Source organism: Hydra vulgaris, chromosome 10 (assembly GCF_038396675.1).
Source record: "Hydra vulgaris chromosome 10, alternate assembly HydraT2T_AEP".
NCBI classification, from domain to species: Eukaryota; Metazoa; Cnidaria; class Hydrozoa; order Anthoathecata; family Hydridae; genus Hydra; species Hydra vulgaris.
The window spans coordinates 6,655,001-6,682,500 of NC_088929.1; the positions used below are offsets into that span (position 1 = coordinate 6,655,001).

The 27,500-nt window shown below is 27.7% G+C and overlaps 1 protein-coding gene across 1 annotated transcript in view; it reads left to right on the top strand.

The window, feature by feature from the left end:
- Positions 1–27,500, top strand: part of LOC101235407 (mitotic spindle assembly checkpoint protein MAD2A) — a 52,298-nt gene that overhangs the window by 18,133 nt on the left and 6,665 nt on the right. The window contains exons 2-5 of the mRNA XM_065807170.1: positions 5,299–5,314; positions 5,610–5,740; positions 16,994–17,114; positions 22,612–22,715. Coding sequence (XP_065663242.1) covers positions 5,299–5,314; positions 5,610–5,740; positions 16,994–17,114; positions 22,612–22,715 — 372 coding nt within the window. The remainder of the gene's footprint in view (positions 1–5,298; positions 5,315–5,609; positions 5,741–16,993; positions 17,115–22,611; positions 22,716–27,500) is intronic.

Here is a 27,500-nt window from a genome sequence, read left to right on the forward strand (position 1 = left end):
CATTAAAAAAAATAATTTTTTTTTCTAAATTCTCCTAATATAAAAAGTTTCAGTTAAAATCTTGTCATACCAATGCGAATTACTTAATGAGGTAATTCATTTTGTAAACGAAAACTTAACAAAAAAGTGTCAGTACTTTAGTAAAAGCAGTAGTTTTAACTTACGTTACACAAATTTAAAATAAAAATGTGCTTTAACTAAGCATCGTTATTCAAAACTTTAAATGTAAAAATGCAACATTTATATTCTTTCGCAAATATTAGTAAAAAACTTGAGTTTTTTAACTAAATTTTGGAAAAAACATAACTTTATCATGTTTTTGTTAACTTATGTTACATGAAAGTTACAATAGTTATTTCATTATTTTCTTAAAATATATATATTTTATAAAATATTAAAATTGACCAACAACAATTTAACATGTTAGCTCCATTTTCTTGCTAAATTAATTCTAATTATGCAAATGAATTCATGGTTAAAATAACATTTTACAATGATACATTTTTTATCATGATACAATGAGAAAAACCGTAACTTTTGGAGGCATAAAAATGACTTAAATAAATTAATTTTACTATTAAAGGTATATTTTAAATAAACTTTTATGTGTCTACATCAATATTCATTTGCTAAAAGTTGACAAAAAAGATAATAAAATTTGACTTGATGGTACTCCAAATAGTTTAGTTTGTGCTAAGAGAGGGGGAAGTTGTCATAAGATGATAAGAAAAAATAGGGAATGCATAACTATACATCCTTTTGTTTCCTTTGGAGGAGATATAGCAACTTACCACATATTTAAGGGAAAAGGGATTAGTGCTCCCATAGCTCCAAAAGAAGCAGCTAAATGAATTCCCAATCTCCTAATCTCCACAAATAATAGTGGCAGCCAAAACCACAATAGACTTTTAAGTACATATCAAATGTTTGAGCTCTATTTAGAAAAAAGCAATATAAAACGGCCTGTTGTTGTCCTATACAAGATGACTGTGATGTTTTGACACTTCTAAGAAGAAAAAATATTTAACTATTCATCACTCCACCTGATACAACTGGCGTTACCCAGCTCGTTGATCAAATCAATAAAAAATTGCACTCTGAGTACAGAAGTCCAAATTCTGCCTTTATTCTTTGTTTATGACGATCAACAGGAAAGGTTTCATGAATAAACTTGCAGAGTTATGGCCACAGTGGGCATCAAAACAAACATTTATAAATGTAGGTAAAAAGTTAGGATTTTAAGTGAAGTTCTCAGTGTTAAGTGGATGCAGGAAGATAAGTTTTTACGAGCCGAGCTGTGTATTTATGAAAATAATGAAAATAATCAATCATCAACAGCACTAAAATTTCATCTCCAAAAGATGTTGGTTATGGCTCAGCAACTTATTGGAAACATAAACACAAAAATGCCATGGAAGTTTATTAAATAATACCAAATATAAACAAGGTTCACAACCTAAAGTAAACAAGGTTCACAACCTAAAGTGAACAAGGTTCACAACCTAAAGTGAACAAGGTTAACTTTAGGTTTTGTTAGTTATGCTATAGTTATTATAGTTATGTTAGTTATTGTTATAGCTATTAGGTTTTGTTAGTTAAGTTACCCAGGTTCATTGCTGAATGGAGGGGGGAAAATGTTAGAAACGGTTTCATCAATCAAGGAAGTCATTGCCAGAATGGAGCAAGTTAATAAACGTTCTGAAGTCCTTTTGCATTCTGAGTTTACTTCTACATTTTCAAATAGTGCTAATATCAAATGTAATTGTCATTCAAACTTGATAAGTGGTTTTTTTAAAGTTAGTTACTTCTTAAATAATATCTTTAGACTTGTTTAAATATTATAAAGTTATAAAAAGTGTCTTTCAAAACAGAAATGGCTCATGATTTACATTAAATGGCTAGACATGTACGTAAATGGTGCTCCACTTTACGCTTTAAAACAAGGCCTGGTAAATATATATATATATATCAGCCCTTGGAATTAGGGTCGGCATTTGTAATCCTGACCTGACTGCTGTCCTCAAAGTGTTTAAGGTCGGCAAATCATTGCTGACCTCTTTTCTATGTTTTATGGTAACCCTTTTGTATAAAAATTTTTTTCCGACCTCTAATAGTTTGAGGTCGGCAACTTATTGTTGACCTTTTTTTCCAAAGATTCCTAATTCCAAGGATTGATATATATTTATATATATATATATATATATTTTTTTTAACATCTTCGCATCCAATAAGGCTGCAAGCAACCACTATTAGAGTTACTGGAAGAGAAAAGATGAAGATTGTAGAGCAAGATAACAATTGACAGATGACTTAAAAGATTGCAATTTATATGAATCAGAAAAACAAGATAAAGGAAGTGAATTCCAAAGACCTGAAGTTCGAGGGAAAAAAATAGACTAAAAATAAGAGTTTTTGGAGTACTAAGGAACAGTCACAGTAAAAGGATGAGACTTACTTGAATGACGAGTAACATAAGAATGAATTTTAGTAAATGGCACAAGAGACATTAGCTTTTTAGAGCAGTGCTTATTATGGTATTTGTAGAAAAGAGAAAGAGAAGCAACATTATGATGATGTTGTAATGGTTGGAGGTTGGCAGCAAGTGCAGGTTCAATTGGTAGGGTTACCAATATGTGTGTGTGTGTATATATATATATGTATATATGTATATATATATATATATATATATATATATATATATATATATATATATATATATATATATATATATATATATATATATACATATTGGTAATCCTACAGTTAAACAGCCTAAAATAATTTAATTTTATGTTTTTGAAAAAATGGATAAGGATGTAAAAATATTTATTAAAAAAATATATATTAATATTGTTAATTAAAATATAAATTAAAATGATAATGATAATTTTACAATAATTAAAGATAATTTTCATTTACTTGACTAGATTATTTATTTACTAGTCAAGAAGGAAATATTGTAATAGCAGAGCTAATCGAGACCAAAGTACTACTCAAACGCTGAGTAGGCAGAGCCGGGATTTGAATCTGCAATCCTGCTGCTATGGCCAATAATTATTCCAAACTTTTTAGCAGCGCTTTAACCAACTGAGCTATCCCGGCTCAAGAATATTAGTTTAAAATGATTATTTGTATTTTTTAAATAATAATAGTTATTATTAATCATAAAAAAATATTAAAAATAATAGTTATAATAAATCTGTTATGATGTTTTTAAAGTCTCTATGATCGAGAGCCCAAAAAATAAATTATTTTAGACTGCTTAACTGTAGGATTGCCATATATGCTAGTTAACTGGACTAGTAAAAATACTATTCTTTGTAAGTCTATTGCACACCAACCTTTTCTATAGTTTTTCATTATTAATTCTAACTGTCCATTTTGGGTCTTAACCAAACCAACCATTTCTAAACTTATATATTCCACACAGATCTTTTCTTTACTTATTTCTTATTTACTTCAATGTTTTAGTCAATGTTTTAGGTAGCAAAACAATTCATTAAAAAAATTGCTTTAAGAGCAAAAAGAAAAAAAAATAACATACACACTTTTTCCGCATATGTAAAGCTTATAAGAGATTTATAAAGTAATTTGTTTTATTTTTACATGCATAACTTTGATAGCTCAGTGGTTTAATTTGTTGTCATCCATGTCGTTTTATGAGGGTTTAAATCTGTGCCTTAACACAATACATTTTCAATTTTTTTAATCTGACCACTCCAACTATTGTACAATAAGTTTTCTCTCCGTTATTAGCTAGGTCTTTGAGTCTTTGATTAACAAATTTCTAACATCTCTTCTTGAGTAAAATAACTTACTGTCAGACAAAAATACAGTTTTCGACCTTTTTGTTCTATGGCTGACTTCCTAATTGCTGTGACTGAAAGATTTTATTTTGCATTAGATAGAGGCAGCAAAGCAAAAAAACTATTGCTCTTGACATTTCTAAAGCTTTATTCTCTATTGGCTTGCTTCTTATGGTGTATTTAGGAAAGATTTTTGAGATTATCATATCATTTTTTCTAACCATTTTATTAAAGTCATCCTTGAAGGCCAACACTCTTCTTTATTTCCATTTTCTCTAAGTCTAGTCTTTGTTTTCTTATAACTCCCAACTTAATAGTGGTTGCTTACAACCTTGTTGGTTGTAGATTGAAAATTAAAAAATTTTGCTGTTCAAATCATAAAGTTTATTGAACTGTAATATTTTTTCAGCATTCTCTAACATCTTCACACCTAAATTATCAACAACTAATTTAACGGGCTCCAGAAGAAAGAAGCCTTGAGAAGTACTTTTAGAGCAGAAAAGTAATTGTCCATCACCTTGAATTCAGTTAAAGTTCTAGAATTACTCTTACCGTCTAGGTTAGTGACTCAGTCTTAGTTGGAAAAGAAATTCATTTAATTGAGAATGTCATGGCCAAATTTTCCTTGAAAGATTTAAGTAGTTTTATTGACATCAATGTTATGGATCTTGACTTGTTGACATGGCTAAAAACAATAACTATTTGTTAGTGTCAAAATATCTATTTAATTAAGTATGTTTTTGTTGCAACTAATAAAACTGTTAATGACATTTTTTTTTCAATTCAAAATTGTGGTCAATTAAATATTCAAAATAACTCACTACACAAGTTTAAATGTTTGCAATTCAAGTTCAGTTTGTGTAGCGTATTCCCATACTATTGAAACAGCTGAAAACAAAAACTATTTGTTAATGTCAAAAGAATACTTAATCTACTAATTTAATTACTTTTATAATTAAATTTAATAAAAATTTTGTAATGAAATTAATAGAGTTAAAATAATATTTTTATTTAAACTTGTTCAAAAATAAATGTTCAATTAACAGCGAAAAAGTTAATTGCTGAGTTAGTATATGTTAAATATAAGTATACTTAAAGTGAGAAGGCGTATAAGTATTTATAATTTAATATAAATATTTATAATTTAATTCTAGAAATTAGAGAAAAGTGTTAAAAAACAGTAAAAACAACTGTTTTTTACTGTTTTTTAACACTTGTTGAAAAAAGTTAAACAGCCTTTTTTTTTGTGAGTTAAAATCAAAAAAACACGTGTTTTTTGATTTTAACTCACAAAAAAAAAAGCTGTTTAATTTTCTCTGTTTAAAAAAATTCATTAAAAAGTGATTTATTTTTTGAAAATCATTTTGGTCATATTTTTTAAATTTCAGCTACATTTTAACATTTAAATATATACTATTTTTCATTTCTAGAAATTCTAAAAATTATAGTTATTATATGTATATATATATATATATATATTTTTTTTTTGTAGATTACAGTGTAAATAGGTATGTTTTTTCCATATTTCTTTTCATTTTATTTTTTTTTCATTTTTCTTCATATTTCTGCACAACTTTTTACACATTTTAAATCTTTGAATTTGCTTCTTGTAAAATGTTATTCTCAAAATCAGTTTTAGGTGTGTGGCTCATTTGACTCGAGAGCTTTCAAATGTTTACTTTCAATTTTGAATTTTTTGGATAAACTTCTCAGACGGATTTGATTTTTTTTGAAGGATTTTTAATGATACTGTTAACTATTTTCAACTCTTGTATTTCTTTGTAATTATTAATTGACTTTTAGCATTCTATATCAACGTCTTATTTATCCAAGTGACAATTTCTCAAGACAGCCAGCCTATGGTGTACCAGTGTTTATGATTGGTTTGGAGAAGGTTAAAGATTACATAGATCAGTTTGTGTCTCAGCTCAAAGGTAAAAAAAGTTGTTAATTTTTATAATTTATACAAACAGTGTGTTAGATATATACTATCTATTCACAGTCATGCAAAAGAATTTGTCAGATTCTTTAGTACTCTGAAGAATATTAAACAAATTTTTACCTGAACCTTGTTTTAAAAAAACTTTTATTTATTGAATTATTGTCATTTATTCTTTAAACTGTTATTACCAAGATCTTTTATTAAAAAAACATGAATTAATAAAATAAATTACTTTCTGAATACAAATAAAGTTTCTGATCTAGTTTTTTGTACTATTAATTTAATAATTTATGATAGCCTTACTGCTAAAGTGACTTTATTAGATAATGATTCAACCATTATGATAATATCTCATTGATATAGATTTTCTTTAATATAAGTGACTAAGTTTTCATTTTTTCGTATTTTTTTATTCTGATTCACTCCTAACAAGGTTGCAAGCAACCACTAATAAATTGGGAGTTACTAGAAAAAAAGAATAGAGTTGCAGAGTTGTATCCTTTGTTACTGTGAAAGATAATGTTCTCTACTCAAAACCATATATTAAATCTAATGTAAAATTGGCATCTACTTTGGTAGCCTCTCCTTATAGTGCTTGCCACTTTAAAGAGAGGCTACCATTTCTTGCTCCTGATTCTTTAACTCTTTTAGATTCTTTATTTCAAATGAAAATTTACATCATATTTCAAAATAAGTTTCAACATAAAAATTATCTTCTCCATACACTGTGGGCCAAACAGCTGTTTTCATGGACATTTGTTTATATCTTTTAAATAGAAGTTGTTATGGTGTCCATTGAGAGTTTTTTTAGAAACATTTTTATTTGTTAATTGTAAGATAGTTAATTTTTTAATAAAACAAAAAAAAAAAACTTTCAAAAAACTTTCCCTTTTTATTGGGTATGACAAAAATACATAAAAATTTATATAAAGATTTAAGTATATTTTGTAATACACAGATAATATGAAGATGATAAAATAATTGTTAAAATAAGTACTAAAATACATAATTTATTTTTAAGTTAACATTTCAAAATATGTGTCATCTTCCGATAAAAATGTTATTAGAGGCATTTTGTTTATAGAAATATCTATTAGAATCCCCTCTTTCATTGCAAAAGTTTGCAGAATGACTTGATTTGCACTGCTCATAACAAATATTTGAATAAGATGATATCCACATATGGTTAATGGTGTTGGTTTAATTGAAGTTTGGGAGTTTTTTCTTGATGGTCGAGTACATGTTGATCTTAATAATATATTATTGCCTTCTAACCCTGACTAAACAAAATTTTACAAACCATTTTCTCACTCTTCAATATAAGCTCCCATAAAGGAGAGATTAGTTTGTGCTGTGATAGTGTTATACTAATCCATGGTACAGGTAAATTTATGTATATTAAATATAAAGCTTACTTACTAGGAATATATCGAAGTCTGTACAATAGCTTTTATATTGATTAACATCATCAATCCAAGTCTTTGAAATGTTGCATGATGTTGAACAGTTAGTTGTGCAGTTTTTTAATACATGCTAATTTAATCCCTATTTACTTTCTTGTGAAATTTGTTCTTTTGTTATATTACCTACTGTTTTTCCCTCTATTCTAGTTTTATTGGGGTTGTCCCATTTTATACTTGATTTTTTTTTTAAATATATCTGTTTGTAATGAAGTCTTTGCCACATGAAACTGTTTGTGTTACTGTTTTATAAAGTTATTGCTATTACTATTAAAAATCTAAGCATAATAAACGTACTATTAAAAATTTAAGTAAAAATAATTTTTTCATTCAAATGGTTTTTAAGTTAATGTTTTCATTAAATTTTTTCGTTCAAATTGTTTCATAAAAAAAAGTGAGAAAAAAATTTGGTTTACTAAATCAATATATATTTCTTTAAGTTTAATATAAAAGTATATGCATAAATTATTATAGTTTAATTTTTGGTTTAACGTTTGCAATAACCAAAATGCAAAATAATTACAATTTAGATAAAATTTTCTTCCTCACTTGCACTACGTTCTAGCTATATATATGTTTAACTTTCAGGAATGACCCTCGCTATGCCTGGGTATTACGGATGCTGCTGTAATTAGATTTATAATTATAGAACATTAAAAATTTTTTAATTTTTCCTTTTTTTTTTTTTTTTTTTTTAAATTTTAAATTTTAATCGCAAAAATATTTGAATGAAAGAATTTTAGAAGACTTTTTTTGAAAAGTATTTTTTTGTTTAAATAGATTTCTTTTTTAAAAAATTCCTTAAACAACTTGAGTATTTATAGAAAATGTTTAATCTTGATTTTGCTTTACATAAAATTTAAATATATAAAAATGGTATCGTGTTTTTCATATATTATTTGACATTTCTTGTTAAAATAGTTTTTAGATAGAAGCTCATATTATGTGTTAACAACATGTAAGATATAAATAGAGACATTGTATGGCTAACTTAAGCGTCTTTGAGTATATTAAGTGAATTAATATAGTTGATAAGTTAATATTTGAGTAACTGTAAGTTACTGGTTGTTATAATTTAGTAAAGTAATTTTACTGTGATCTTTATCCGTTTACTTTATCCATTCAGTAAATCAAAATCAAAAGTTTAATCCATGTAAATCAAAAGTGCTTTACGTTGAATGTAAATCTACGGGCCAAAGAGCATAATGATCATGTTCAAAAGAGCAAAATGATCTATTCAAAAGATTAATTTAGCGTGACATACTTTATGAACCCTAATAAAAAAACTTAGACAAAAACATTACTTTTAAGAATCGCCAAAATAAAATGCTATGTTAGAAAAAAACGTTACTAAAAAAAAAACAATCGCGAAATTATTTTTTTGAAGAAAAAACTAAACGCGAAGGTGTGAAAAGCAATCCCGATTGCAATACGCGTAATTCAAGCCCTGTAAACTGAAATAAACACCAAAAAAAGGTTAAAGATAATTCATAGTTACTGGTGTTACTTTCATGAAGTAAAACCAAGTTGGAAATGTTTACTAAAAAAAAAAACAATCTGAATTCAGATTGTTTCTTTTTTGTTTTTTTTTGTTTTTTTCTTGCTAGGGAATATATTGTTTCTTGCTATGGAATGCTAGGGAATTATATTTGTTTCTTGCTAGGGAATATATTGAAACCAGAATTTTTTTTGGTTTGTATATGAATGTCAAGAGTACAGTCTGTATAAGTTGGCATTGTTTCTATTGGAATTTTATTGAAATAGTTATCCATAAATAGTTATAGTTAAGATAGTTTATCTGAAGTAAATAAAATAAATAAATACATAGCTTTATCCACAACTACTGTGTTTTGCCAGAATAATGGATAAGTTGGTGAAGCACTTGCTCAGCTGAGCAACAAATTATTATATTAGTAAAATTTTTAATATTCAAGAATTTTCTGGTGGAATAGTTCACCATTCACCATTAAAATTAATTTTTTCTTATAGATAATTGTGTTTTTTTTATCACGGATGATATTTGGAAGTATATTTCAAAGTTTAGAACCATAGTGGGATAATGCTTATTTTTACCATTATTATTTATCCAAGTATATTTTTGATAAGCTTATCAAAAACATAAGCTTATCAGTAACATAGTCTTATCAAAAACATAAGCTTATCAAAAACATAAGCTTATCAAAAGCATAATCTTATCAAAAACATAAGCTTATCAAAAACATAATTACAATTATATTTTTACCAAAATGATTACTGCATTTTATTTCCTTTAGTTTTAGTGTTCTTTCTGACATTGAGTAGTGAATTAAGTTGCATAATGACATTGGCGCTTCCAGGATAATAGATTTGTGCATTATTAAAGAAATAGAGTCTAGTTTTTAGCCAATGCAAATTGTTAAGTTACTGGTCGTTTACTTGATTTTCTATTCTGGTTTTAAATAATAGTCTTGTTGCAAAATTTTGAACATACTACAGTTTTTTTAATAGTGTCTTTTCAGACAAGAAGTAGAGGGAGTTACAATAATCTAGCTGTGCAAAAGTAAACATACTATGGTGCACAAATCTTTGTGCAATAAGAATTGTTTTTTTGGATATTTTGCTAAATATATAGTTTTTAACAATCTTGTTTATTTGTGTTTTTAAAGATAATCCATTGTCAAGTATCACACGTAAACTTTGATCTATAGTGTCGAAGACAGCACCTAGATCAAGTAACATTAGTACTGAAGGTGTATGTTTATCAAAGACAGGGTGGCCACGCCTCCTAAAAAATCCTAAAATGTCCTAATATTTGAAAAACATGCTAAAAAGACCTAATTTCTCCTAAAGTATAGATGATTTCTCAAATACTCCTAAATTCTCCTAATTTATTTTTCCTGAGTATAATGCATAAACTATTATCAGCCAATCAACAATAAAGTTAATGAAATGGTTCAGACTTGGAGTTAGTATTGTTGTATGCTGAGAGAAATTAAGTTACTCAAATGTATATTCAATATTTTTGTTATATTTTAATAATTTAAAAATTTTATTTTATTAAAATTTAAGTTTTTTTTTCTTATTTCTGTCTAAGTTCTGAACATTAAAATTATTTTTATTAAAATTTTATTTTAATTAAGTTGACCTAAAATAATTTGTTCTTTCAGAATAGAAAATGTCAGTCAAATATAAAGCTAAATTTTAAGAGTGGTTAAAAGACAATAATTATAAAAAAAATTGGTTAAGTATTATGATATTATATTAGGTATGATGATTTTTTTTGTAATACATAAAATTGTAAATCATAAAATTGAGAAAGCCACCAGCTGAATTCTAAATTTATAAAATAAATTATTCTGCATTGTTTAACAATATTTTTTGCAAATTGTATTCTGAATTTTTTAAATATGACCAAGATGATTGCCGTATGTTTAAAGGTTTTATCTGTTGCAGATCTGGATACAAACACATTGAAAATACATGTTAATGAAAAAAACATATATTTTTGAATGTTTTATGTTATATGTGCTTGAAGTTTATGTCTGTTGCAGATCTAGGTACAAATACAATGAAAATACATGTTAACGAATGAAAATATAAGCGATGTATGCCTGTGATTGATAAAAGAAATACAAGTGGTCATTGAGCCACCAGTCGCGCCAAAGGTGTACACTGTGTACACTTAAGTTATATTTGTTTAATGGTATAAATTTAATATGGTAACATAGATAATATTTAACAGCATTTGTTTTGAAAAATTTTTATAGCATGCTTTTGCTATTCACAAAATTTAGTTTTTTCACATATTCATTTTATTTATTTATCATGTATGAATAAATTTTATATATTATGAAAAAATATTATTAAATTTTTTTATCTGTTTATTATAAAAAATGTTGTGTTCTGTTATTTTTTCTAACTTTACACTGCCATAATGTGCCAAAAATGTAAGAGTTTAATACAGGGTGCATAAGTTTTTATATTTTCAAAGGATTCTTTTTTTATTCTAATTTCTAGCTCTACTTTTTTCTTATTTCTGTCAGTGGCAATTCTTGGAATTAAACTATTTTAATTCATATTTTTATTTTATTAAGTTAACCTTTTTAAAATTTTGTATTTTTAGAATAGAAAATGTCAGTCAAATATAAAACTAAATTCCAAGATCATTGGTTAAATGACAATAGTTATAAACAATGGGTACAAAAATGCCCCAACAATTTGTATTCAGTAAAATGTAAGGTATGTTTGAAAGTTATATCTGTTGCAGGTCTGGGTACAAAAGCATTGGAAAAACATGCTAATGGTAACAAACAAAAACAACGTATGCCTGTGTGTGATAAATATGCATTAAAAACTGTTGTAGAACCACCAGCTACCCCAAAAGTGGCACTATGTCCACAGCAAACTTCTATTGTATTTGTTGCAGAGTCACAGTTAGCAAAGAAAGCAGAGATAATGTGGGCAGTTGATGTTGTGCTTTCAAAACATTCTTTTCGATCAAGTGCAAACAAATCTGAATTATTTACTGCAATGTTTAGTGATAGTCAAATAGCTAAACAATTTTCTTGTGGGAAAACAAAGTGCACTTATCTGGTGTGCTTTGGAATTGCAACATATTTTAAGGAAATTTTGTGTAAGGCATTATCAGAGCTTGATCAGTTTGTTTGCCAATTTGATGAATCTTACAATCAAGTTGTCAAGAAGAGCCAGATGGATTTGCATGTTAGATATTGGGACTCCTCATTAGAGATGGTAAAAACAAGGTATTTCAACTCTGAATTCTTGGGAAAAGCTGCTGCTGTTGATATCATGACAAATTTCCGTAAATGTATGAGTGGTTTAAAAGAAGATAAAATGCTCCAGGTTTCCACGTATGGTCCAAATGTTAACATGTCTTTCCTCTTTAATTTGAATGCTAAGAGAAGTGAAAGTGAACTCAGTCAGTTAGTATCAATTGGATCATGCGGCCTTCACACAATGCACTGTTCATTCAAGAATGGTGCGAATGCTTCAGGATGGAAATTGAACAAATTGCTGTCTTCATTGTATAAGATATTCCATGAGAGCCCTTCCCGTCGTGCTGATTTCGAAAATCTTACTCAAGCTCAGTCTTCAGACTATGCTCTACAGTTCTGTTGCCATCGTTGGATTGAAAATGAAAAAGTAGCAAAGGGAGCGATGGAAATATGGCCCAAGATTATTGTGACTATTGACTTTTGGAAATATTTACCGAAAAGCAAGCAGCCTGGTCAATGTAAGCCTGGGCAAAATACTAGTTATGAATACCTTTCTTCATGCTATAAAGATGTGTTAGTCCCAATAAAGTTACAATTTTTTAAGGAAACTGCAAAATTGTTAAATTCTTTCTTGTTAGTTTTCCAAACCGACAATCCTATGACAGCTTTTCTTGTGGAAACACTTGAGGATTTACTAAGGCTATTTTTATCAAAATTTATCAAAAAAGAAGTTTAGTCTGAAGCATCTACAACTTTTAAATTATTAAAAGTTGATATCAGTGATGTCAAAAATCAAGTGTTGGTTGCAAATATTGATCTTGGGTTTGGAATAAAATATGAGTTGCAGCAACTAAAATCTAGAAAAAAAGTTACTGATGCACAAATATATAATTTTAAAACAGAAGTTCAACAGTTTTTAGTTACAATGTGCAAACATATGGTTGGAAAAAGTGCGCTAAACTCATGTTTTGCCAGATACTTATTATGTTTATCACCTTTGTACATGGTGGAATCTCATGAGATGTGTGAACTTTATTTTGACAAGTTGTTGCTGAAATTAGTTGCTTATAAAAAAGTATCACCTTCAGCTGCTGATCAAGCCAAATTTCAGTATTCACAATTTTTAACTACTGTTGTGAAAGTGAACAAGGAGAAATTTATTGGGTTCAAAAAAGAAAGTGATAGATTAGATTCTTTTTTGGTTCAGTATACAGATGCTTCAAGATTCAAGGACTTAATGAAAATTAACCAATTGTTACTAATATTGTCTCATGGCCAAGCACAAGTAGAGCGTGGATTCAGTATAAACGACCAACTTCTAGATAATAATATGCTAACTGATACTCTTGTTGCACAGAGAATTGTACATGACCACATGTGCAGTGAAAATATAAAATCGTCCCAATTAGCTATGACAACTAAACTTATGGGACATGTTAAGGATGCACGAAAACTTTACTTTAGCAGTCAAAAAGAGAAGTCCCTGAAGGCCTTAAAAACTGACCGTGATACTAAACTGAAAAATTTTAATAAAGAGATTGCTAGTTATAATGAACAAATTCACACCCTTGAAGGTACCTACTTCAGCTCAGATATGATGCAGATGAGTATGCATTGCAAGCGGAAAAGCAGAAGTCATTGATAGAAATTAAGTCAACAGTTCTAAAATCTAATGCGCTATAGAAATTAAATTTTAAAATCTAATGCGTTTAAGAGAGTTGCCTCTGAAAAGCAGGATTTACTTGAAAAAATTACAGCAGCAAAAAAAGTACTTATTGACAAGAAGGCTGAGATTTAGATTTGGATGTTTAACTTTTTCAATTGTTTTGTTTTTCTGATTTGATTATTTCTTTATATATATATAAAATATAATATAAATATAAAGTATAATATAAAATATAAAGTTTAGTTTTTGAAATTAGCTGTGTATTTTAATGATTTTTGATTATTTAGTTTTTGTTGCTTAGTCATTAAGTAATCTATTTAGTACAATGTTAAGTTTGATAAATTTATAGTGCAAGTATAAAATCGATTTGTTTCAAGTTAATATTTTTATATGTGTAGAGATATTAGATTATTTTAAATTTGTTTAGGTCCTAATTTTATCTTAATTATCTTAGCTAGGCATTCTTACAGTTTTTAAATAAAATGAAAATTTTTTAGTGCCACTTTATTTTTTAAAACCTCCTAAAATCTCCTAAGATTTTTATCATTTTTTTTTCAAATTTCCCAATAAATCTCCTTAAAAAGCTTTAAAAATCTCATAAATTATCCTAAATTATCCTAATTTTTCAGACAAAAAAAGTGTGGCCACCCTGAAAGAGTTCAAATATATCATCAGTAGGCTTAAGTAAAAGTGTTTCATTAAAACAAACAACAAACTTTTAGAGTTTTAGTTTAGCGTAAATAAATAAAATCGCTGTTGAATAATATAAAAAATATAAAAAAAACTTCTTAAAAACAACATCTAAAAATGGACTAAAAAGAAAAAATAAAAAAAATATAAAAAACAACATTTCCAAAATGAACTAAAAAGTAAAAAATAAACTATTTCATGGGACCCCAGGACTTTGTGTATGTACACAACCAAAAATATCCATTAAAGTCAATGACTGAAGATGTTGGGCCAACTAAGTGCAACTCATTTCTATTGGTGCCCAGTATTTTCAGTCATTGACTTTAATGGATATTTGTGTATGTACACAAATTCTTTTGGTCCCATGAAATAGTTTATTATTTACTTTTTAGTCCATTTTTAAAATGTTGTTTTTTATGTATTTTTTGTTATGCTTGCCCACACACCCACAAAATGGCGAGCGCATAAAAAACTTGCTAAAAAAATAAAAAGCATTTTTTTTTAAATTAAATCCTTTTTGTTTATCAAATTATGAAAATAAAAATTTTATGAAAACATTTTTATGCATTAAATGTTTAGAATTTAAATAAAAAATTTGTTTTACTATTTTTTAATGTTATTATTTTTTTAGAACTTAACCTGTTTTTTTTGTTTTTTTTTTTGCTATTTTTATTTTAATTACTTTGATTTAAGCCTTAAATAAAACGCTCGTTTTGATGTTTTTATTTAGAATATAAATAAAATCTTTTTATTTCTGTTTTTGTTTAATATTTATATAAAACGTTTTTTATTATTTTGCCATTTTTATTTGATTTCTTTATCTAGAATATAAATAAATATTCATTTTCCTGTGTTTTTTTTTTTAATGATTATATTTAGAATTTTTTCAATGCATTTTTTTCGCTGTTTTTTAAAATATAAATAGAAAATAAAAATAAATCTTTTAAATCATGCACACTAGCCTAAAAATGACCATCTGGCCAGTGCTTTTTTGTGCTAGCATTGAATTTTAAACAGAGAAGACTGCTTATCCTATTTTTACAGAGTAAGCTTTTCAAAGTGTTAGAAAAATAGAGAAAAATTCAACTACTTGTCAATTTGAAAAGGTTAAAATGAGGATGAATATAAGTAGCTGAATATATTGTGCCATTCAAAAAGTAGGCTTTAAACCATTCAAACCAGGTAAAGCATAAATAGTTTAGTGTGAAATAACTTCTGGTAGTCTAAATATATAAATCTTCAGGTGGTCTATACTTTTTCAACATTTTGTTCTTATTTTTTTATTTCCACTACTTAAACATGCTATATACTTTAAGCATCATGGGGCATCTGCCCATAATTCTCATCAAGTAATAAGCTGGCTTAATTGGACCTTTCCTTAATGGTGGACAGGCAGACAAGGTTCAATCGAATGACCTGCTTGTTCTTCTTACCTTTCTCCTCCAGACTTTTTTCTTTGGGGCTACTTTAAGGATATTATATACAGAGACAAACATTCTATAGTTGGTTAACTCTGTGAGCGAATTGCCATAGGTAGGTGTAGTCTAAGAGCCTGAAAAATTGTTTGAAACACTGTCAAGAGTTAGATGGTAAAATTGAATACAAAAATTTTTTTTTATTTGGATATACTATTTGAAAAATATTTATTATTTGTTTAAATATTTTAAATCAAAAGCTCATGCTAAACTAATAAAACACTCTATATTTAGACAGTCATCTTAATTTTAGGATAATAGAACAAAACAGAATTAAATATAAAATAAAACAAATTCAAATAATAAATAAAAAAACAAACAATGTTATAGAATGTATACATTCAAAACAGAAATTAAATATTCATTTAATAATTTTTTTAAATTCTAAATTATACTTCCTAATAAATTGTGAAATAAAAATCTACAAAGTAAAACAAATTTTATTGCTCACAAAGGCTTAGGCTTTCTTCATTTAATGTTTACGTTTAAAACCTGACCAAATGTAATTAGAATTAACAAACTAATCATATTCATTTTGAAAAAAGGGTGAAGAGATTAATATCATCAGAATATTAAAATGTTTAGAATAATTTTAGGATATATTTATAATAAAATTTATAATAATTTAGGATTACTCCTTATCTTTAGTTTTTTTAATAGTAGAAAATTGTAAAAAGTGTTCATTTATTTTTTCTTTAAATTTAAAAGTGCTAGTTTATTACGTCATGATTTCTTTTTTTATTATTATTTTTTTAATTTATGAAGCATGTTTTAATTTCTTGCTTTTATAATGCAATCAGGAATGGAATGAACTTTAAATTCCAAATTTTAAAAATTATAAACTTAGATAAAAATACTTTTATCAGGATTTTTGTTTAAACCTTTGAGCTTTTAAAACTTTAAATTCTAGAGTTATCAAAGTCCAAAGTAATCATATTGTTAAAAAAAATAATATATTTACTTTAGATGTCTAAAGTTTCCTATGTACACATTATTTACAGATTATAGATTTCAACATATTGATAATAACTTCAACATGTTAGTAATAGATAAAATGGTAGGAAAAATATAAAAAAAATACAATTTTTTTATTTTGTTGTTTTTATAAATGTAATAAATTTTTTTTAAATATACATATATAGATATATTTATATAGTATAAAACGTTTTGATATACAAATCAGTTTTACTGTGTTGTGTTGTCTAATAAGAAACTTATAGCATTGTAATTTTTTTACAGTCTGGTTGCTTAAAAAAACAATACAGAAGGTTGTCCTCATAATAACATCACTGGAAACAAATGAAGATATAGAAAAATGGCAGTTTAAAATTGAGTGTAATCAAACAGCAGATGAATCAACGTAACGTTTTTATATAGCTTTCAAATTCTAAATTTAGTGTTATAGCAGGGTGCAAGAAGTAAGGTGCAAGTAGTAATATGACCAGTTTTTCCTTACCCTGGGAATGTAAATTTTATCTTGTAAGTTTTATCGCTTGCCTGAGGATGTAAACTTTTTTAAAGACATAGTAGATATTCCTTTTTTATTTGTGTATACATTAATATTTATCAAGTTACTTTCATCTTTATAAAAGTAAGTGTTTCAATAAATAACACAATACTTTTAAACTTTTTTATTTAAACCATTTTTTTTAATGCATAATTTGATGAATTTTAATCATCTTACATTTTGATAGTTTTCACAAGATATCTCATGTAAAAAATATAAAATTAGTAATATATTTTACAGTATATACATTTCAAAATGCCATTAAAGCTGAAAAAACCTAACTGAAAAAGATTGAGTTATAAAGTTTTAGTTTTATTCAAGATTTTTTTTTCTATTTTAAATAAACGAAAAAGTGAAGTTTTAAAAAAAAAATTAAGCAGTTCAAGATGCAATTTTAGGGCAGTTTACTCATCTATTCAGATTTTTTTTTTTGCCTAAACATTTTTTAAAAGATAAATACAATAAGTATTTTTAAATATTTATAAATACAATTATTTTATTTATAAATAATATATTATTATTATAGTATTAGTAATATTATAGTATTTATAAATACAATTATTGTATTTACTATTAATTCATTCTTACTTCAAGGTATTTCTACTTTTGTAATCATGTTTGAAATATTTATTTGTTGTTATTTATGCTATACTTAAATAAATTATTTGTACTATATATTTATACTATATACAATATATACTATATATTTATACTATAATTATCTTTACTAGTTATTTACTTAAACCATATAAACTATTATGTATTATTATATAGAAGCATATATGTATGCATATATTATTATATAATATATAATATATGCATAAGTAGTAATACATTGAAGTCATACAACTATTTTTTTTAAATTAATTTTTTGGTTAGGTTCCTTTTTCCATAAAATTTCATAAATATTAAATTCCAAATAAAATACTGAATATAAAATTTAATATAAATCGCACACAAAATTTTATATAAAACAAAAGAACATAGGCTCACCAAAAATATGTGATCCTAATATATATTTCAGAAAAATAAAAAAATGTATATACTTCATTACCCCCTCAAATGATGAATGTAATGAAGACTATGTCTATTTCAGCATGGCGTAGTCTGTGAAGTTTTATGCCAACCTAACTAGGCAGCATATATATATATATATATATATATATATACATATATATATATATATATATATATATATATATATATATATATATATATATATATATATATATATATATATATATGAATAGTGATTTTGCTTAATACTGAATATTCAGCTAGGTGCTCGGCCAAAGCATTGTTTGTACTTTTAATGTGCATTGTCGAGGCCACATTTGTAGCCCTTTGTTATGGCTTAGGATTTATTAATAGTAATGAAGCAATTACAGGTATTATAAGCAATTGCTTGGACTATTAGATGTATTATGTGTTGAGTACTAGATGTATTATTTATTATGAGTGCTACCTATACTTTGAGTCGAGTCCTTTAACTAATTTAAAAAATGACTAAAGTATCAAAAACTATAAAACACAAAAAAACCATTGTCAAGTTCTCTAAATCTATCATTCACTAATATTTATAGTCTTCGAAGTAACTTTTCTTCTGTTGAATCTTATCTTTTGAAAAGTTCACTAGACCTACCTGTGAGACTAATTTGAGTTCAGCTGTCTTGTGATCTTTGTGTTGATGGTTATCTTCCTTTAATTTGTAAAGACTCCGATAGTTACATGCTTGGCCTGGGCATTTATATTTGTAAATATTTACTTAAGTGTCAGGAAACTAAGTTTAGATTCACAGACTATTCTTGTATGTGCTTTCATTTAGCCCCACTTTACTCTATCACCTTTCTCTTTGTTCTATATTGCTTCCTTTGTCTTAAGACAGCACTCTTTTCAAAACAGCACTTATTTTCCAGACAATCCAAATCATTTACCTTCTCTACTCGACTTATGTCTTGTTTCTGATTTAAAAAATGACTAAAGTATCAAAAACTATAAAACACAAAAAAACTATTCACCCTTAGAAATTCTGATCACATTTTGGTCTCACCAAAACTAATATTTCTTTTTTTTTTCATCATCAGAATCCTCCTATAATTGCACCTCTTACAACTACCTTAAAGCTGAGTGGGACACTTATTGTAATTTTCCTAGTCAGTGCTCAGTTTCTCTACATTCACCCTTAGAAATTCTGATCACATTTTGGTCTCACCAAAACTAATATTTCTTTTTTTTTTCATCATCAGAATCCTCCTATAATTGCACCTCTTACAACTACCTTAAAGCTGAGTGGGACACTTATTGTAATTTTCTCTGTGGAAGCTTTTGTCTTCTTGCTGACAAATTCTTCTTAACTACGCTGAGTTGTTGAGTTGCACAGTTATTTATCTGAGTTAAAGATTGAGAAAGTTAAAAATTTTGTGTCATCAAGGTCAGTGACACTATAGCTTAGCCATGTAGTGTGATGGGCATTAAAGTCACCAATGACAACAATATTGGTTAAGGGATTAAGAGGAAGGGCTTAGTTAATTTGATCAGAAACAAAATAGAAATGGGATTGAATGAAAATATGTAAAGTGAAAGCACATAAAAATATAGTTAGGATTTCAAACCTGATTTCATAGCAAATAGGTATGTCAATAATGAGTTAATTTCAAAATCAAAGATAATAACTATCTACACTGAGTTTTGATGATGAAACAGCAGAATTTAAATTATTCTCAAAAAGAGCAATTAGGTCTGATGAATTTTACAGTAGAGAAGATTCAACCGTAGAAATATTACTTCAAAGACCACGAGTGCTTGTAAAGAAATGTTGAAAAAGAAATGTTGGCTGTAATAATTGCATTTGATTAATATTTTTTCGCATTTGCAATAAAAATTGCAATAGAACATATAAATGGAACAAGTTACTGGTACAAATTACTGAAACGTATTACTAAAACATATAGCTGGAGCAAAATACTGAAAACGAGTCACAGGAACAAATCGCTGAACAAAATACTGGAATAAATTACAAGTGCAAATTACTGGAACATATTAATGAAACATATTTGTGGAACATATTACTGGAACATAATACTGAATTAAAATACATTTTAAAGTTGGACGTTTTGATAAAACACCCTTTTGAAGTTGAACATTTTGATAAAACATCCTTTTGAAGTTGAACATTTTGATAAAACATACTTTTGAAGTTGGATGTTTTGATAAAACATACTTTTGAAGATGAACATTTTGATAAAACATCCTTTTGAAGTTGAACATTTTGATAAAACATCCTTTTAAAGTTGGACGTTTTGATAAAACATACTTTTGAAGTTGAACATTTTGATAAAACATACTTTTGAAGTTGGATGTTTTGATAAAACATACTTTTGAAGTTGAACATTTTGATAAAACATACTTTTGAAGTTGAACATTTTGATAAAACATCCTTTTGAAGTTGAACATTTTGATAAAACATCCTTTTGAAGTTGAATGTTTTGATCACTAATAGCTTATCTAGTTTTGTTTTTCAAAGATTTGAAAAAAAAAAGATTGCTTTGATTTGTGAAGATTAATTTGAAAAAAAAAAGATATCTAGAAAAAATATATAATTTGAAGGGTAAGAGCAATCTCCCAAGTTTTTAAAAATCATAAATATCCAACTAGCAGAATAACACAGAATAACAAGATTTAGTTAAACACTTGTAACAGCTGTTTAACTAAATTAAATTATTTAACAAGTTATAGAACAATTTAGAGAGCATAAAAGAGAGTTCTGGAGAACACATTTGTAAGACTGCGGCAGAAATGTTGATCACAAGTTATTGACAGCACTGCTTTAGATTTTCCAAAAGTCTCTAGATCCTAACTTCTGAAATTAAACACAAGATTCAGTAAATTTAGAATGACTAAATTAAGAAATAGCCTCTAACTACATAAATTAATTAACAAAAATAGGAACAAGATACCCTTGCCACAAAATGAGGCATGAAACCAACAAGAAGATATAAAAACTTTTATGTCTGCTAGCAAATTACTCAGGAAAGGGAATTTTCATTAAGGAGTTAACATTAGGTCACGAACAATCAGGAAGTAAATCATGAAAAGAACCCCAGTCAAGTTAGTAGGAAGAAATGATGGAGCGAGTTTGTGATACTAGCACTTAATCATTTTGATGAGCATTAAAGTCACTAATAACAACAGTATTGTCTCAAGAATAACAAGTTAGCACATAGTAACATTTGACTAAAAATAACATCAAAAAGAGTCTAGGCAAGATGGAGAAATGTAAAGAGAAAAGCGATTGACTAAAATGAAAGCACATAAATGAAAAATCATAGGATTCAAATCTGTTTTGTATAATAAATTTATTTAAAATGATAGGGTTTTATACTTCTTGTCTTATCTCTGGTCTTCTCCATAAGGGATAGTTTTTGAGGTTGTTAAATTATTTCTTTCTAACTGTTTTATTAAAGTCATCCTTAAAGGCCAACACTCTTCTTTATTTCCAGTATCTTCTGGGGTACCTCAAGGTTTTTTCCTTGATCCTGTTTTCTTATCTGCATTAATGATCTTCCCAACAACCTTACATCTAAAGTAGCTCTTTTTCTGATGACTCAATTTTATACTCTTGTCTTGACAAAAACTTTTCTCTTTTGGATAGCTTAGAACAAGCAGCCGGTCTTTAATTTGATCTCATTTCTGTAACAGATTGGCGCTTGCAGTGGCTTGAAAATTTTAACTCCAACTAAAATCAGTTATTTACTTCAAACAGCTATCGCAATACTGTCAACATTCCTATAATAATGAATCACTGAGTCCTAACTTGTGCTAACTTGTTCTTTATGTCTTTTTGGATTATCATTTACTACTGACTTTTCATGGAAACCATATATAAAATCGATTGCTATATTAGCATCCACTAAGTCTGCTTTTCTTTATTGTGCTTGCTATTTTTCTACTCCTGATTTCATTCTCTAACTCTAGAAATCTCTTATTCGTCCCTGTATGGAATACTGTTGTCATATTTGGGCTGGTTCTTCTAATGATGCTCTTTCTCTTCTAGACAAAGTCCAAAAAAGCATTGTAAAAGTAGTTTTATCTTCTCTCAACGGTTTCCTTGCTCTATAACTCTATTTTTTTTTCCTAATAACTCCCAACTTAATGGTGGTTGCTTGCAGCTTGAATCAAAATTTAAAAAAAATAATTGAAATTTTAACAAGATGATTACATTAAATATTTTTATCAGTTCTTTTATAGTCAGAAGTTTTGCAATAGATATAATGAAAGGTTAGCAGCTTTTATTAAGAGAAATTTTGTTTTTCTATTAGTATTTTAGTATTGATAAAAAATTTTTTTTAAGCTCGCAGACATCTAAACCATTAAAAGATATTCAAAAAGAAATGAGAGATGTTCTTCGACAAATTGTTTCCTCCGTTACGTTTTTACCAAATCTCCATGAAAAATGTAGGTTTTTTTTAATGATTTATTACTCAGTATTTGAACATTTAATTAACAATTTGTTTTTATGTAATATCTACAGTTATGGTAAACAGTTTTTGTTTTGTTTTTTTGTGGACATTTGACTAAACTTAGGAAAAATCTCTCTATGCGGCATGGGAAAATAAAACATTGTCATAATATATGTTTTTAGCTTAATTTTTGAAGCTCAATTATTAAGAAATACTCCTGAGGGCATACCAAAACTCTAGGACACCAAAATAACACACTGTAAAACACCGTAAAAAAAGTCAGTAACAACTTTTTTTCAGATAGGTATACATGGTCAAAATTCATGTTTTTCTGGTAACATTTCAAGCTTTATTCATTAAAAATACTCCTATGTTCATCACCATGATAGCACTATAACTCTAAGACACCAAAATGGCACTTTAAAGCATGCAACTAAAAAGTATTTCAGGATTCTTATATAAAGTCATTATACATGTTTTTATGTCAGTTAGATAAGACATATCCGTTGAAAATATTCACAATATTATAAAATATGTGAAGGACACAAAAAACACACACTGAAAAACACACACAAAAAATAAAAAAAAGCAATAAATCTAGGGCCCCATAAAATTATATATAAATGAAAAAAAAAAATTATTATATGTCAAGTTTTAAAAGTTCGATGTTTTTGTTGTGGTTTTAAATACAAAGATTTAAAGAATAAAAGCTTTTAAATTAAAAGCACTTAGTTAAATCATTTCTTCATCGGCAAATTAATTGTGGTAATTGAATGCATCAGAGAAATTCCGATCTTACAATTAGGAAACAATCAGATACCAGGCTATTATTATAAAACATTTTATTTTTACCATCAAAATTTATATTTTTATTTTCATGATTATTTAAACTTATATAAATAGAGTAAATACTTTTATGCTAACATTAATTTGAAATGAAAAGTAAAATTAATTATAATTATAGTTGCACATTCTAATATCTAGTGCAATTATTGTCCGCTTTCTTTATGTTATCTTTCTCTTTCGTCTTCTTCTGACTTTTCCTCTAACTTTTTGCGTTCTTCTTAAACTCACTTACTCTTGGTCAGCAAACCACGTGATGATGCTTTTTAGTAAGCTGAACTTGTCTTCGCTGGCCTGTGTATGTGGCCTCTATATGGCAATTAGCCGGAAGAGGATAAACCACAATACCCAAATTAATTATAAACAATTATAATTACGGTAAAATCTTCAAAAGAGAAAACTTTTAATAACAAAAACAATTAAATCAAAGAATATTACTTAATAGAGTATCAATTGTTTACTTGAATAATTGACAACAACGTCACTTGTGTGTCTGATTTAATAGCGATAATAGAAAATGAAACGCAAGCTAGGTTAGAAGAAAATGAAGTTGGATTATTAAAAAATATTTTGCAAAAATTTCAACACTTGAAAGAAAGAAAATTTAAAAAAGTTAAAGTTAGAAAAAGATGCTTTTTTAAAATATGGATCAGAAGAAGTCATTATAAGAATAAATCCAAAAACTAAAAAAAGTAGCGCAGTCTTTGAATCTCCTGATCAAAATGAGGAAGAAACTAGTCCATACAAGATGATGAAATATTGATCACCTATATCAAGGAAACATCTGTTAAGAAGATCACAAAAGCTATGAGAAAATGTGCAGGCATTATAGTTAGTTGCATGTAATATGTATGTATATGTGTGTGTGTGTGTGTGTGTGTGTGTGTGTGTGTGTGTATATATATATATATATATAAAATATACAATATATATATATATATAAAATATACAATATATATATATATATATAAAATATACAATATATATATATATAAAATATACAAAATATATATATATATATAATAATAATAATGATAAGCTGCGGCAAACAATAAAATATCGCTTAACAGGGGTAGCAACCCTTTAGCTCTTTGCCAGTAGACAATGAGCTGTAGCAGCAATTCGGTACATTAACTTTAATACTAGTGTTGGCTACAGTGTTTGTTTAAACGATTTTTAAATTCATTGAGATGACGAGAGTCAATCACAGTTTGTGGGAGTGAATTCCATCGGTTTACTACTCTGTTAGAGAAGAAATTGAGTCTAGTTGAAATAGCACGCATGTTGTTATTGAGGTCAGAAGCGTTAAAAAACTCTTTGTATTGACGATGAGAGTGTCTTCTAGTTATTCGCACAGATGAATAGCCTATTTGTGGGTTAATCCAATAAATATTTTCTAAATTATTTATAAATTTGAAGTTGTAGATTAAATCACCTCGATTGCGTCTTTCATTTAGTGAGGTAAGATGAAGGTGTGCTAATCTGGCTTCACTGGATAACGCTTTGAGAGATGGAATTGCTTTGGTGGCACGGTTTTGGACTTTTTCAATTTTTTCAACGTTGTGTGCAGAAAGATAATTCCACACAGGAGCAGCATACTCAAGGTGAGGTCTGACCAGCAATGTGTAGAGACTCTTCCAAACTTGTGCATTTTTATAAATAAATGATTTCTTTAGATGATCGAGAACAGAGTTAGCTTTTGATGATATTATTTCAACGTGTGTATCCCATTTGAAGTTGTGTGAAATGCAAATCCCAAGATCTCTTTCACTGTACGAGGAATCAAGAAGCTGCTTCCCTTGCTGAGTCAAGATATAGTATTGGTGGTTAGGATTTTTGCTCCAGGTTAGAGTCCAAGACGCAATGTGATTTATATCCATCTGGAGCAGAGCTGGGCTCTCAGGTGTAGAATTTGTGGAAATAACTTTACTGTCATCAGCGTATAACTTCATTGGATTGCTAACTAGGTCTGTTATGTCATTAATGTATAAGATGAATAGAAGTGGTCCTAGAACAGATCCTTGAGGGAAACCACTGGTGACTGGTAACGAATCTGAAATGGTGGAACCCATGACAACTCGTTGTGTTTTTTTAGAAAGAAAAGAATTTATCCAATTAAGAAGTATATTAGAGATACCATAACCAGAAAGTTTGTGGAGCATAAGATCATGAGGTGTGTCAAACGCTTTTTCATAATCTAAATATAAAACATCTACACTATAGCCTTTTGCCATTGAGTATGAGATCTGATCGACAGTTTCCAATAAATAAATAATGCATGATTTTTTTGGAACAAACCCGTGCTGATTTTGAGATAAAAGATTATTTGTACTTAGATACTCGGTTAAACAATCTTTTACAATACGCTCTAGGATTTTGCAGCAGGCAGAAATTAGGGAAATTGGTCTGTAGTTTGATGCATCAAGTTTAGATCCTTTCTTGTGAAGCGGTGTTATGTTAGCTTCCAGCCACGCGGCTAGGACTCGACCTTCACAAATAGATTTTATAAATATGTAGGTAATGGGCACATTCAGAGATGAAGAACATTTGTTAAGGACATGTGGGTGAATGCCGTCTATGCCTGCTGGTTTATGCAAGTTTAGGTTTGAAAGTAACACTTTTATGTAGTTCTCATTAAGTCTATTCAAGACTGACGTCTCATCAATCACAAAAAATGTGCGCTTTTCAAATGTTGGCAGCGATTGATTCAAATTTAAAGGAGTAAAAACAGATGAAAAGTAATTGTTAAGGATCGTAGCTATATGGCTTTCATTAGAAGTAATGTTTCCATTTGACTCTTTCATAGACCTTATTTGATTTTTAGCTTTAAGTTTCATTTTTATATACCTATATATAAGTTTTGGATTTGTCTTCGCTTTTTCAGATATAGATTTTTCATATTGAGCAATAGAATGAGTTAAAGTTTGTTTTACTTTATTGCAGCTATTATTGTATAGTTTAGTGTCCAGACGCCAGTTTGGGTTTTTGCTTCTATAATAAAGTTTTTTTTATTTTTTATAGCAGAGATTACTTCTTTTGTGATCCAAGGTGTGTGTAAAGCAGAATAATTCGATTTGATTCAGCTAGTGAGTTTGTGGTAATTGCTGTGTTGTTATGCTATCTGGTATGGTCAAGGTTAAAATCTCCTGCGATAAGAAGACCATAGTAGTGTTTTTTTTCGACTAAATTAGATGCAAAATTTATAGAGGCTTTAATTTGATTATTTACAAAGTTATTGCTGAGGAGTGAACGGTATATACAACCAACTAGAATTTTTTCAGTTCCAAGATTAACTGAGCACCAAACTTGTTCAGAGTCATTGTTAAGTTCAAGATATGTTACTTCATGGCTTATTAGTGTATCAGATATAAAAATGCAGACTCCACCATGAAGATTAATTGTGCGATCATGCCTATATGCGATATAATTAGTGAGGTTAAAAATAGAGTTTTCATTAAACCATGTTTCTGTTATAAAGACAAGACTCGGTGGTGCTTTTGAAGTTTGAATAAGGCTTTGCAGCTCGGCAAGCTTCTCTGCGTTTAACGAGGTCGCATTTGTATAAAAACAACTAAAATTGTTAAGATGAATTGTTGTGTTTTTTTTATTATTGATAATCATTTTTATATTATTATTGATTCTGTTGTGGACTGATTTAAGGTTTAATTCTGTTTTAATGTGTCTTGAATCATAATTTTTTTCCAAGGGTTGAGTCCCAAACTCCATCAACGCGTGTGACTCTACCACTACGGATAGCAAAACTAAAAAGGGCTGATCCTTTTGCTGACTTTCAAGTTTTTCTTTGTTGAGCCTGTTACATTCTATACGTAGTAGTTTAGATTGCCTTTGTTGAGCAGGAGTTTCATCTGGATTGATGTAGATTCCATTTCGAGCATTGTTGAGTCTAAGTTTATGGGCAACTTTGAGAATTGTATTT